General features: G+C 38.9%; 1 protein-coding gene across 1 annotated transcript in view; it reads right to left on the bottom strand.

The window, feature by feature from the left end:
• The window catches only part of dapk1 (death-associated protein kinase 1), a 93,921-nt gene that overhangs the window by 58,797 nt on the left and 21,926 nt on the right, over positions 1-13,198 (bottom strand). The window contains exon 2 of the mRNA XM_017695527.2: positions 3,248-3,469. Within this exon, the coding sequence (XP_017551016.1) occupies positions 3,248-3,469 (222 nt within the window). The remainder of the gene's footprint in view (positions 1-3,247; positions 3,470-13,198) is intronic.

Raw genomic sequence — 13,198 nt, 5'->3', positions numbered from 1 at the left:
TGAACATCCAAGTTTTTAAATCAATCACCGTTTCTTCTTTTCATTCTCATTCAAATTATTTTTTTTAAGTCAAAATCTAATAATTACTCAAAGTATTAGATTTTGACTTTCTGTTACAGTCCTACTTCATTTTTCTGCCTTTTTCCCTACTTTTGGCTGAAAACCAGTGTCACTTTTGACCATTTTCAGCCAAAATGCTTCGGTGGCTGATATTTCAAAACTTTATTTTCCCTTTAACTGCTGTGAACAGGAACAGGTCTGTAGGTTTGGTAGATAGAAACACTGGCAGGGCTCTAATCATTGCCTCTGGGAGAGGGCTGACAGGATCTTGGCGTGTTTATTTAGAAGGAGGAAGCAGCAGAACAGCTGCGTTGTGGTGACATGATAATTCAGGCTGATAATGGAGAGGTCGAGCTGGTGCAGCCACTGATCGCCCAGTTGCAAAAACAATTGTGACCAGATAGGTTTCTGTTCCCACTTACAGTGGGGGAATAACACACACACAAAAAAAAAAAAAAAAAAGTTCCCCACCCTAGTCCCTAGTTACAGGGAGGCAAACCGAGCCAGCTTAGCGCTGACATTCGCTTTAAGGGTTTACAACAACAAAAAAAAAAAAAAAAAAGATATTTCATGGACATAATAATTAAGTTCAAGTCTGGTTCATAAGTCTTATCTTTATGTGCCAATCTCACAAAAATGTTGTAGTTCAGCATTCCGATAGCCACATCTTAAACATCTACACATAATTAGCAGGCTGTCACGGAGGCTTCACGCTAAGAGACATTAACTCATGCAGTGCTACATATTAAAAGTTCTCAAGCTCCTCTGAAGGGAGAAGTATCAAATGGTACGGTGCAGCAAAACAGGAAAAGTCTTGTGCAGTCACATACTGTACATGACTGTCTTGGGGCTTCTATCATGATTGGGAATTTTGCAATAATTCCTGAGACATTTAAACTTCATATGGCAAAACAAAACAAAAAGAAAAAAAAAACCCAAACCACAAAAACATCATGTAGGGAAGTGAGGTAATTCCTTACAAATCCGCCATCACATATGGTAGAAAATAAAATTAAGCTACTCATAAAGTACAAGTCCTTCGACGCCACAAAACAAGTCATTATTGTGAGATTTTCCATTGAGGGTTTTCTAAGACACCTTTCAACACAGCAACTACACAGTCAAACTGTTTTGACATACTGATCTACAGGAGACTGCAAGACATAAAGCCTGTTGTGGAAATAGACCTATATACATAATAAGTCTCCAAATGTCATTTTTATCACAGTTTACTACAGATTAATTCTTCTTTCCCAGTCAAGGGTTTTTGCCATTTAGCCATTCATCTTTGTGTACTAGAACAGTCTACATGGAGTAGACAAGAATGAGCCTCTTTCTTCTTCTGATGCATTGATAATGGGCTGCATGCATGTGCTTGCACAAACGGGTCAAACGAGTTGTGAACTGGTTACACTACAGCCCACCAACGGCAGCCTTGTGATGTGTTTGCCTTAAGGTTAAAGCATCTGATTTGAGTGTATTAGGGGTGACTTACACCGCTTACAGCTGCAGAAGTAGAACAGTTTCATTTCTATTTTCATCGTTCCTTTTTTGAAAAATCCTATCTTGATATACTGTCATTGACTGCCCCTCAAAAAAGCTACAAACTGGTTGGAATCAATATTGTTTTTTTGGCAACCTGACTGCACTAAATATTTTAAATGAACATATGAAACATCTGAAATCAGCTCATATTTTTATACAATGCAATCAAATAAATCAGTTTTTGTGCAAAGTGGTTATCAAATTAACTAGGACACTGTTGGCCTTTTGTGTGTGAAATGTTTTGACTGGTTTGAGGTGCTTGTGAGCAACGAGGAGTGAAAAGGGAGGGGTAAGAACCACTGGCATGAAAACTATTCCACAAAGATCGCTGTGCAGAGATAAAAATGACAACTATAGCGTTCTTCTTCTTCCCTTCTATAAAAATTGTGCACCACATAAAAAACCCAGCATTTTAAATACAATAACCACATTTGTAAATGTCAACTATGGAGTTACTTCCTTCAAAAAGATTCCATCAACATTATTAAAGAAAAATTGCACAGTCTGTTTGAAGGACGCCCTCCAAAACGGGTGGAAAATACATTTTTTGGCTACTGTGAAGACGGCTACATTTTTAACACTGATTATGAAATATTAAGCACAACATTTTTGACATAAGTCAAATCAAGTGGTCTTTATTGTTAAAACAAAAGCTTAAACCTCCAAACCACTAACTTAGCAGACGAAGCAAATCATTCTTAACCTTCAGTGCTAGTCAGTGTAACAACATTTGATTTTGCACTATGTCTATTGCTCTGTTACTCATGAAATAAACAGCAACTGGTAACAAATGAAGTTCTTAAAAAAAAAAAAAGGAAAAATTAAAAAGATAAATTGTTTTCCTCAACAATGAAATAGAGATTGCAATTACCAATTCTGTCTTAATTTGGCTTCAAATGTCTATCAAATGTACTCTTAAATACCCCTTCAAACCAGGGATGCATGATATGGATTAAGTACTAGAGCTGCAATTATATTGTGATGTGCAAACAACGTGATGGTTCATGATTCGTCTGTACTATTTGGACCAAAATAGTTCACTTTTGTTAGATAACATGATGAATATCTTGATTCATCAAAACCTCCCAGACGTGCTCATCTGGAACTGGAATTGTGCACAGCATATGATAAATGAACTGTATTTTAGAGATAAAGCATTTTGAAATTTTAACATTATAATCATAGTGACCAAAATCACATGAAAATATTCTAAACATACCAAAAAATATCCTCAAATCATTTCCTTCGCTGAAATCAAGCTTTTATTGAAAGCCTCAAATATGTTAGTAGTACTATACACTTTGTTTGCACAACAACAACATCATCATCATCATCATCATCATCATCATCATCAACATCATCATCAACAACAACAACAACAACAACAACAACAACAACAACAACAACAACAAGAAGTAGCCAGTCAACAATCAACGCCAGTACCTTATGTAAAACAAATGAAACCATACCAATAGGGCACAAAACATGCTCTGACACTGTTACTAAACTTTGGCTGATGCTCAAAGTGCATTAATTTAGTCAGTTTTAATGATAACAAAAATGAACCGTTTCATCAACTGTGTGGTTAAATGGCTTCATTTGCATATTGAAAAGAACCCAGCAAAGAACCTGAGGAACTCACAGCTCCAGGATGAGAATGACCTCGTTCTTGTTCTCAAACACATCGTGCAGAGTGATGACGTTTGGGTGTTGGATCTCCTTCAGGATGCCCACTTCTCTCTCTATGTCCTCCTTGGTGACCCCACGACGGCTGGACTTGCTTCGCCGCTTCTTGATGAACTTGGCTGCATATTCGTGGCATGTGCTTTTCTTACGGCATTTCCTCACCACGGCAAACTGACCACTGGAAAAGAAAAGCAAGAATGCAGTCATGCTTAAAAAAATGGCAACGATCACCACAGGGCTTCCTATGGTTAAAAAAAGGTCTCACACACAAATGAGTATAGCTATATATGTATATATTCTATAATATTAAAATCTGTGCATGAGCCAATCAGGATTACAGCATCTACTCCTACATAGATCACCAAGGGCTGTAAAAAGGGATGGAAATTTTACCAATACCACAATACTTATGCATGACTATAATGAATAACATTCAGGCAGGGCTGGGATTACAGTGATGACTGCAGAGACTGTCCTATCGAAAAAGGGCTCTAAAACTCTTAAGGTCCAGTTCTGCGCCTTTATGCCATGTTCTTGTAGCGAAGCACTGCATGCTGCTATTCTAACGTTCATATTCCAGCTCTTTTGAGTCACGACGCAGGTCCTGAACAACATCCAAGACGCAGCAGTGTTGCCAATAACTCAAGCTGAGGGAACATCATGTAAAAAAACAGCCATGTTGCTAATCCGTCACACTAGACCAAAAGGGTACTAATGGCTTACTTCTCCGTTTGAAGGTTGGGCTCCACCAGTGGACCCTGTAACCTGATCTAGGGTCAGTAGATAAAATAGAAAGACTACAAATCAATCCAATACCATGTCCATCTATAAATGTTTAGAGCTTTTTTGGGGGTATTACGCTTACATTTTCTATACTGACAATGACTCCTTTTCAGCATCAGTAAACCAAGTGCAAAAACAAGGACACAGAGAATGCCCTGACCTGTAGTGCCTAGATCTTACCTTTTCTGCTATTTTTATTACTGTTTAATACAGCTAGCCATCTGTAAATCATCATCAGCACACAGTCTGGATGGGATTTCTTTGCCACAGAGAACAAAAACCTGCTTGTTTGGATCAAAACATGGATATTAACTTTGTTCTCAGCATGGTCTGGCAGTTCTGCCTATATATTTAATCAACAGCCTATAAAGTGCTTCTTTTTAACCTCTAATACAGCCTCTCAAGTGACTGTACAGTGCCCTGCAGAAACACTGGCACCTCAGGTAAACATGAGCAAAACAGGCGGTAAAAAGATTCCTTATTGCCTTTCCTTTTGATCCTTCATTCAACGTATTAAACAAACCTAGCTTTTTTTTATGTACAATGACTGGAATAATCTAAATCTTATCAGCAAATAAGTATTTTACTTTGTGCAGCTTCCCTTCATAAAGGTCGCACCTCTGAGTCTTTTCCTATAATGCTCAATGAGACTGGAGAACACATAGCAAAGGATCTCAGACCATTTCTCCATTTCTCACACTCTGGACTCTCCTCCTCAGCTTATCCTATGGGTTTTTTAATGGATTTTTGGTTAGGGGACTGGGGTGGCAAGGGCAAAATCTTAATTCTGTGGTCAGTGAACCATTTTTGTTGATTTTGAGGTGTGTTTTAGATCATTGTACAGCTAGAAGTTCCAAAACTATGGCCCAGTTTAAGCTTCTGAGCTGAGGCAGTCAGGTTTTGAGTTTGTTTATATATATATATATATATATATATATATATATATATATATATATATATATATATATATATATATATATATTCTCCCCTCTCTCTTTTTATTGAGGAATAAAAGCAAAACAGAAATGTCCAGTAGTTCCACACATTCAAAAACTTCTTTTTATTATTTTCCACAGAGATGTACTCTCAACACAAATTATAACTAGAAATTGCATAATCATGATGACAGAAAAAATATACATTTCAATTAGATTTAAAAGAAATGAATAAATAAATACAAAAATAAAATAAATAAATAAATAATAATAAATAAATCCCCTCAGTCAGCTGGCACAACCTGAAGTGAATTAAAATATAAAAAAGATTCCATTTGGAATAAAATGTTGCAGTATTGCCTTTCAAGCTGGACCTTATCTTTTCAACAGTAAGAAAATGTATGACATCCTGGAGCCACATTGAAATGGAAGGGGGTTTTTAAGACTTCCGTAGTAGCAATATGTGGCGTCTTGCCAATTGAGACGTAAATGCTAAATAAGTGGAAATCAGTGGAAAAACCAAATATTGCAATGAAAGGGTTCTTATTTCTGCTGGTTTCCTAAAACCTTTGTCATAATCTTAAAAAATTCAGACCAAAATTTACGTAAAGAAGGACAAAAAAAATGTGACTTAAGTTACATGGAGTAGCATCACATTTATCACATTGATCATTGACAGCATTCGAATAAAATCTGGATAGCTGGGACTTCAGACATCAACTGAAGTCCTGCACAAAACGAACTTGAACGTACTTTGTTTATGGCGTTGGCCCACCATTGCTCTGTGAAAGTAGTACCTAGCTCATGTTCCCAAGCACTTTTAATTTTAGTAAGAGAGTGTTGATCTAAAGCCATGATATGCAAGTAAATCTTAGATATTATAGACTTCTGAAAGGGGTTCCAAGTAAAAAGGTCTGATTTGGTGGGAGGACATGTATAATTTAGAAGAAGGGAAGAGACACTATGTCGGAGTTGTAAATATCTAAACAAATGAGATAGGGGTAAAATTAAAATCTGCAGCTAATTGAGCAAAACTGTAAAAAGTAACATCCTTATAAAGGTCACGACAAGATCTGATACCTCTCTCATGCCATATATTAAAAGCTGTGTCAGTCAAAGCAGGGGGAATGGATGATTTTCCAATATAGGCATTGATAAAGAAGGAGACGTGAGCTTAAAATGACGGCTAAATTGAGACCAGATTCGCAGGGTAGACCGCGCTAACGGATTGTATGTACAATTTGCCAGGTTGAGTGGTAAGGAAGAAGTGAGAAGTGCAAGCGGAGAGGATGGAGAACAAGACCAAGTCTCTAATCTACACCACAGCAATTCCAGAGATTGAAGCCAACAAAAGGACTGTTGAATGTGCGCTGACCAGTAATAGAACAAGAAATTAGGAAAGGCCAGCCCCCATCAAATTTAAATCTTTGTAATAGTGATTTTCTCACTCTAGGAACCTTCCTATCCCATATAAAGGAGGTAATAAGCTGATCCAGATTCTTAAAGAACTTTTTTGGCAAAAATAAAGGAACAGTTTGAAATAAGAAAAGAAATTTGGGGATAACATTCATTTTTATAAAATTTACTCTAGCGATCAATGATAGAGGAAGAGATTTCCCTCTCTGTAAATCCTGTTTAAATTTATTCATTAAAGAAGAAAAATTAGAATGAGAGAGGAAAAAGTTTGAGATACATGAATCCCTAAATATTTGAACCCAGTCGAAGCAAATTGAAAGGGACTGATTGAGTGATAATGCAAGTGAATTCACTGGGAAACATTCACTTTTCTGTACGTTCACTTTATAACCTGAAAACGAACCAAACCTCTTCAAAAGAGAAAGAATTGGAGGAAGATAGTTCGCTGGATCAGTCATGTATAGTAACAAGTCGTCGGCGTATAATGATAATTTCAACTCGATACCCACGCGAGAGATCCCCTGGAAAGATGGAAGAGATTTCAAGGCAATCGACAAAAGTTCTATAGCAATTGCGAACAATAAAGGGGACAAAGGGCATCCTTGTCTAGTCCCACGCGACAACAAGAAATAGTCAGAGCGGATATTATTAGTGTGGACACTAGCACGGGGGTGGGGTGGGGGGGGGGTACATAACAATTTTATCCAAGAGATAAATTTGTTCCCAAACCCAAACTTGTGCAAAGTTGAAAATAAGGTAGTTCCATTCGACTCAATCAAAGGCTTTCTCTGCATCCAGTGAAACTACGATTTCAGGAGCAGAGGAGGAATGTTTTGTAAAAATTGCATTTAAAAGACATTTAAAAAAAAAAAAAAAGATTAAAAAAAAAGATGACCCCCTTTAACAAAACCATTTTGATCTTGTGAAATATCTGGGAGAATATTTGAGCCGCAGAGCCAATGCTTTTTTCACATCTACATTTCAACTTTCAAATCTACATTTAGGAGAGATATAGGTCTGTATGAGGCGCAGGAAGTGGGGTCTTTATCCTTCTTTAAGAGAAGGGAAATGGACACCTCCGTGAGAGTTGGGGTAAGGTCCAAGACAGCAGGGATTCATTATAAACTGCTGAGAGAAGCGGGGCCAGTTTAACTTGAAATTTTTTAAAGAATTCAACCAGGAATCCGTCCAGACCAGGTGCCTTGTTGGTTTGCATTGCATTAATTGAAGCAGCAATTTCTTCTAAACGTAGTGATGCATCAAGTTCCTTTGTGGTAGAGGGATTTACAGAGGGAAACACTAATTCTTCAAAAAAAATTGAGACTTCTCAATGTCGTCTGATTTTGATTCAGATTGGTAGAGTCGCAAATAAAATGATTTAAAAGCAGCGTTAATAGACAGTGAATCAGAATATAATACACCCGCAGAGTCCTTAATTTGAGGAATTAAACGCGATGCAGTCTGTCTTTTTAACTGATGGGCCAAAAGTCTAGACGGTTTATCCCCGTGCTCATAGTAGTTACTGAGTGTACGTAACAATAACGTAATAAGATTAGCTTCAGCCTGTAGCTCCAGTTGGCGTTTCAGCAATGCAGGTGTTGGGTTAACCGAATTAAGTCTAAGTCTGCAATTTTTGTCATTAAATCTTGTAGCTTGAGTTTGTGATCTGTTTAAATGTGCTGTGTATGAGATAATTTGCCCACGCAAATAAGCTTTAAGAGATTCCCATAAGAGAGAAAACTATTTGATTGCGATTTGGGAGATATTATGACCCTAAGTCCTAACTAATGTCTGCAATTCCCCATCTGTGATCTTTGAAGATTTTTTGTCTACTCAAACCATCCTCCTCACTGTGTATGTGGTCAGTCTAGACATATGTCCTCTTCCCAGGAGATTCTTAACATCGAGTTGTTTGAAGCGTCTTAATTAATGCCCCGATAGTGGAAACGGGCATTTTCAGTTTAGCTATTTTATTGTATGCATTTTCTGATAAGCGCAGCACAACAACCCTTTGTCCTACAGCACTCCTGTTTTCTCTGGTCTTTCTCATAACATGATGACAGAGTATTTGGCCTGTGTTTCATCTCATATATATTCCCCAGTGAATCAGGAAGTCATGGCTGACCATTTAAATGCTCCTAATTACTTAGGTGTACTTAAACTATGAATAGGAATATACTTCAGTTACATATGAGATTTTTTAGGAGTGCCAACAATTGTGGCACACAGATTTAACTTTTTTTTTTGGACAAGATTTAGTTTCTTTAATTACACCTTAAATAAATGTAAAATTTTTGTCCAAAAAGAAAAAAGTGATTAAGAATATTTTTTATAGCTTTTTTGCTCATGATTACCGGGGGTGGCAATATTTGTGGAGGGCATTGTATGTGATGGTGACTCTTTTTGTGTGTCAATTTTTAACCAATTAGGAAGAAATATACAAACAGTGTGTACAGACATTGCAAAAACTAGCACATCCTTTCATTCTTCAGTGCTGTTACATAAAGCACTGCTCCTTCAGGGGTCAACACAGTCATATTACTGGTCCATGAAGGTAATTCATTTTGCAAATTAAACTTGATGCAAAATCTCACATGCAATATTGATTTGCTCTGAAAGTCTATGACATTTTTTTTGGGGGGGGGGGGTGTATTTAAATCATCCAACTTCGTGGCCATAGAATCTATCAGAGATTCCCAAAAATACTGCAAAGCAGATCAAGCCTACTGTAAATATGTATTCCAAAACAAAAAGTATAAAGCTATATCTGTGGAAAAACCATTATTGCTAGTTGTGATCTGTTGGTCTTTCTGGTTTTGCTTTATGCTAAGGATTGTTTATTGCTCTTTTTAGATCTAAAATATTAAGTATCAGTTCACTTTGTGACTAATGTAGCAACAGCAAATAAATATCATTGTTTATACATCTGGTTAATCAGATGAGGACAGGTTCTGCTTTTGAGTATAGGTTCCTCTCAGTATTTCTCGGTTGGGCAGTGAAAAGTCTATACTTAGTTGACACATTGACTACACAATGCTGTAACAATTTCACAATATAGTACTGTAGTATCTTAGGCCAAGATATAGGTAGACATTTAAACTGAATAATGCATAGTGTAGTTTCCACCCCACCCCCCAACACAGACAGTAAAGCTGCACTGAACAGCTGCAGCAAGGTCACCAAATAAAAGGTCTGCGGAAGTAACAATTGCCATTGGAAAAGAAACATCTCTGAACAATGTCGGGAAGGAAGACTGTCCTTGCAGCAGAGCTTTCTCATGTTAATGACTTCCATTCATTTCAAGCCTAACCTATTGTCGCCCAGGCACCAAGCAGGCCCCACAGCAGATAGAGACAGCACATTTGAATTTTATCTCAGCCTTTGGAGGTTCTGACGAAGAAGACAAGCCTGCACATCAACCATTTCTGGAAGAGGCCCAAGAGATATGGTAAAGGAGAAACCCATACTGAAGCCTGGACTCATATTCCCACATCCAGCCATTACTGTTTTTGAGATTACATAATCAAATTATGCATCCAAGACCTAGCTGCATTCAGGTTGCAGAGCTATTGCTTAGCAATCACACTGATGAGCATTAAAAAACCCTCCATCCACCGTGAGCCCCTCCCAACATGGCTTTTGGCAACAGAGCATGGGTAAATGCTTTTGTCGGTGACACCCCTAAATGAGAGGATCACAGGTTGTCAGCTGTGCCAGTTTCCATGATGGTGTTGAGGCTGGTGGGGTAGGGTGGGGGTGTGGAACTGAGGAAGGGGGGGCTGCTTTCTCAATTCACTCCACCTTGCTCATCACTGACAACCCCTGTGGAGTGCCGCAGTCCACCATGAATTGTGAACAGCAACACCAACAGCCAAGCAAACACCAGACAAAGAAGACAACGCTGTCTTCCCCTCATGCAAGTCAGCCTGTTAAGGAAGCTGCACCCTTTCAGGAGCAGTCCGCATCTGCTCCGAATGGAAGATGTGAGTATCAAGATGTCAATGTAGCAAGACTCTTGTGCTCCTATCTGGAGCACCATGGTGATGAAGTGGCTCGTTAATCACAGCTTATATTCAATGACTTGGCTAGGGGAAGTGCTCTTCAGTCTGGGCACTGCGGTGGTTTTGTACAAGCTACAAGCACATTATTGTCAAGCTGAGCCTGAGATGGCACCCATCCAGAGTCAATGGGTCTCCTAGTGTTAGACTCGTCTTCCTCCTTGTTGGTCTACAATTCTATAAAATTATTTTACAAATATGCCTCCATTTGGTCAGACCTTGGGATCTCAGTATGCTGAAACAGGATTCCTGTGCAGTATACAGATCTCAGTCAGCGGGTGCAACCTTGACTTACAACAGAATAAAAATGCAGACCAGTATGAGCTTAGTTAGACTTCTTTGTAGGCCATTATATCATATCATTCTAAGCCTTTTCATGAGGATTGCATATAATGATCTTACTCTTCAGCCTGTGAGAGGCAGGGCATTCCACTTGAAAAGCTCCCAACAGGTTCTGTAAATGTACTGCAGCAACCCCAACAAGCAGGAAGTATTTTCTTGTCTTGGTCGTCTAACCCATAGGTGGATCTGGAAACTACACCCAGGAAATGCCATCAGTGAAGTGGTAATAGTTGAAAGAATTACACAGCAGATTTGTGCAACATATACGACTTTGGGTTGCAATCAAAAGGAACAATGTATCATAGCGTTGTATAATCCTGTGTAGGCTCAGTGCAAATCTGAGCATTAATGCAGCAAAAATCAAAGCTCCACTAAGGTTCTGAAGCTTCAGTTCTAGGGGCTCAAGCTTGCAAGGACTGGGTAATTGAAATGTGTAATAAACTTGTGGTATATTTTCAGTTCAAAATTCTACATAAACCACTAGTGTCACTAATATTAATTTTAAAATTATTTAACAAAAACACTGAAAAAACTCAATCTGAATCATAACCCAACTTGTAAATTATGGCCCTTTCAAAAGCTGTTGAATTCAACATTACGAAACACTGAAGTGTTGCTTAATTATGTAATGCAGCATGTAAAAGCGTTGAGCAATACTGAAGCGAACAGAGGCTAGACGATAATAACAGCAGCCGCTCACAGATGCTAACAGGCAGGACTTGCTGGCGGTGGTTCAAATTAGAGCGTTTCCCTGCAGAGGCGGCCCAGCCCAGCTTGCTGAACTTAAGGGCCTTTGCTGACTAACTGAAGTGACAGAATTATGGCTGATAACATCCTCCTGCTTCACTAACAAGAGAGGGCTTTTCGCCCTCCAACACAGAGCGCTAGCTGCCGGATATTCTTCAGACATACACGAACAGAAAATCCCTCTCACTAATGATACCCGTGGGATCCTCGGAAGAAACACATGCTCCGACTCAGAGTTACTCCTGAATAAACTGGACCAGGCAAAACATCCAACCAACATTAATGATTTAATTAGGATTTTCAAACAAATGATTCAGCTTTTAGGCTCCTCTTTTAAAGAAAGGGAGAGTACCAAGCAGAGATTTTAACTGCCAGACATGCCAATGCAGGAATCATGTTGTCCTTTGTTACTTTTTAGGGATGGGGCTTCCAACTTTTGCCCACTTTGTTTGAGAGGGAAATCTGAGCAGGGCTGTGGGGGGAGGGTAGAAGGAGGGATGTGAATGGCCTCTGTTCCCCTTTTGCTGCGTTGTTTTCCGTGTACTTATTGAAGGCCTCCTCGAGCAGCTCCTCATGCTTCAAAACTAAGACACAGATTTGCATTACACAACACAAGTGGGTGGGGGGCGGTTTATTAGGGACCCTTGTTGATGAGTTGATGAGTTTGTGTGTGTTTTTATCCCATGCTACAGGAGCTAAGGCATTTATGGCTTTATTGCAACAGTCTCCTGATAGCTTTTATTACAGAGGATTGGGTAACTAATCCAGTACTGATAGAAATGATCTGGCAGGTTACAAGCATTGCATAAACCATACATATTATAAAGTCATTCAGGGCAGGAATGTGGCTGACTAATTTAGTTAACTGAGCTGAGCATTACTACATTGCTGTTCGGGCTGCGTTTAACATAGTGCAACGTGGGTGTCCATTGTACGTTTCATTTTTTTCAGTTACTCAAGCAGCTTATGTGCAAGCTTTGAGAAAAGTAACACAATTGCTGCCTCTGTAGAACGCTTTCCCTCCCCTAGCTTTTTGCAAGAAATGTAGATTATCAAGATGGACAGTTACGATTAGTAGTTTTACCTTCATGAAAGGAAGGGCTTATTGTGTGAAAATGTGTTATGAGAGGGAGGACAAAAACAAGCAACAGAAAGCGAATGAGCATATAGTGAAGAGGGCAAAACTAAAGAACCTCCAGCTAACAACAGAAACTCTGTCTGTTTCTTGCTCTCAGTCTTGGTGGCATAACCAACGCTGACGCAGCCTGTCACCTGGTTTTTCTCTGAAAGATGCTGAGCTGGGCGCTATGAATACAGATCCTCAGAGACTTACAATGTCTGGGCTACCTCTGCCCCAGCTTGCCCTTTATACACAATTTAAATGTCATTCTTTCAAATCCCCAGCAGCAGCTCAATGTGATGCTATGGTAATAACAGTTGTATTAGAAGCGTGTGTGTTTGGGGGGAGGGGTCAAGATAAGCAGTAATGAACAAAAGCTTGCTCAGATGCCCCCATCTAATGTGAAAGAGCAGAATCTTGTATTCTCCCCTTTTGAATCGTGGTATTCCCTTTGTAGGTTCTCTTGCAATTTTCCCCTCATCTCCCCAGCTCATTAGAATTCAGAG

Source organism: Pygocentrus nattereri, chromosome 20 (genome assembly GCF_015220715.1).
Source record: "Pygocentrus nattereri isolate fPygNat1 chromosome 20, fPygNat1.pri, whole genome shotgun sequence".
NCBI lineage: Eukaryota > Metazoa > Chordata > Actinopteri > Characiformes > Serrasalmidae > Pygocentrus > Pygocentrus nattereri.
This window is presented reverse-complemented; position numbering and strand designations above follow the sequence as displayed.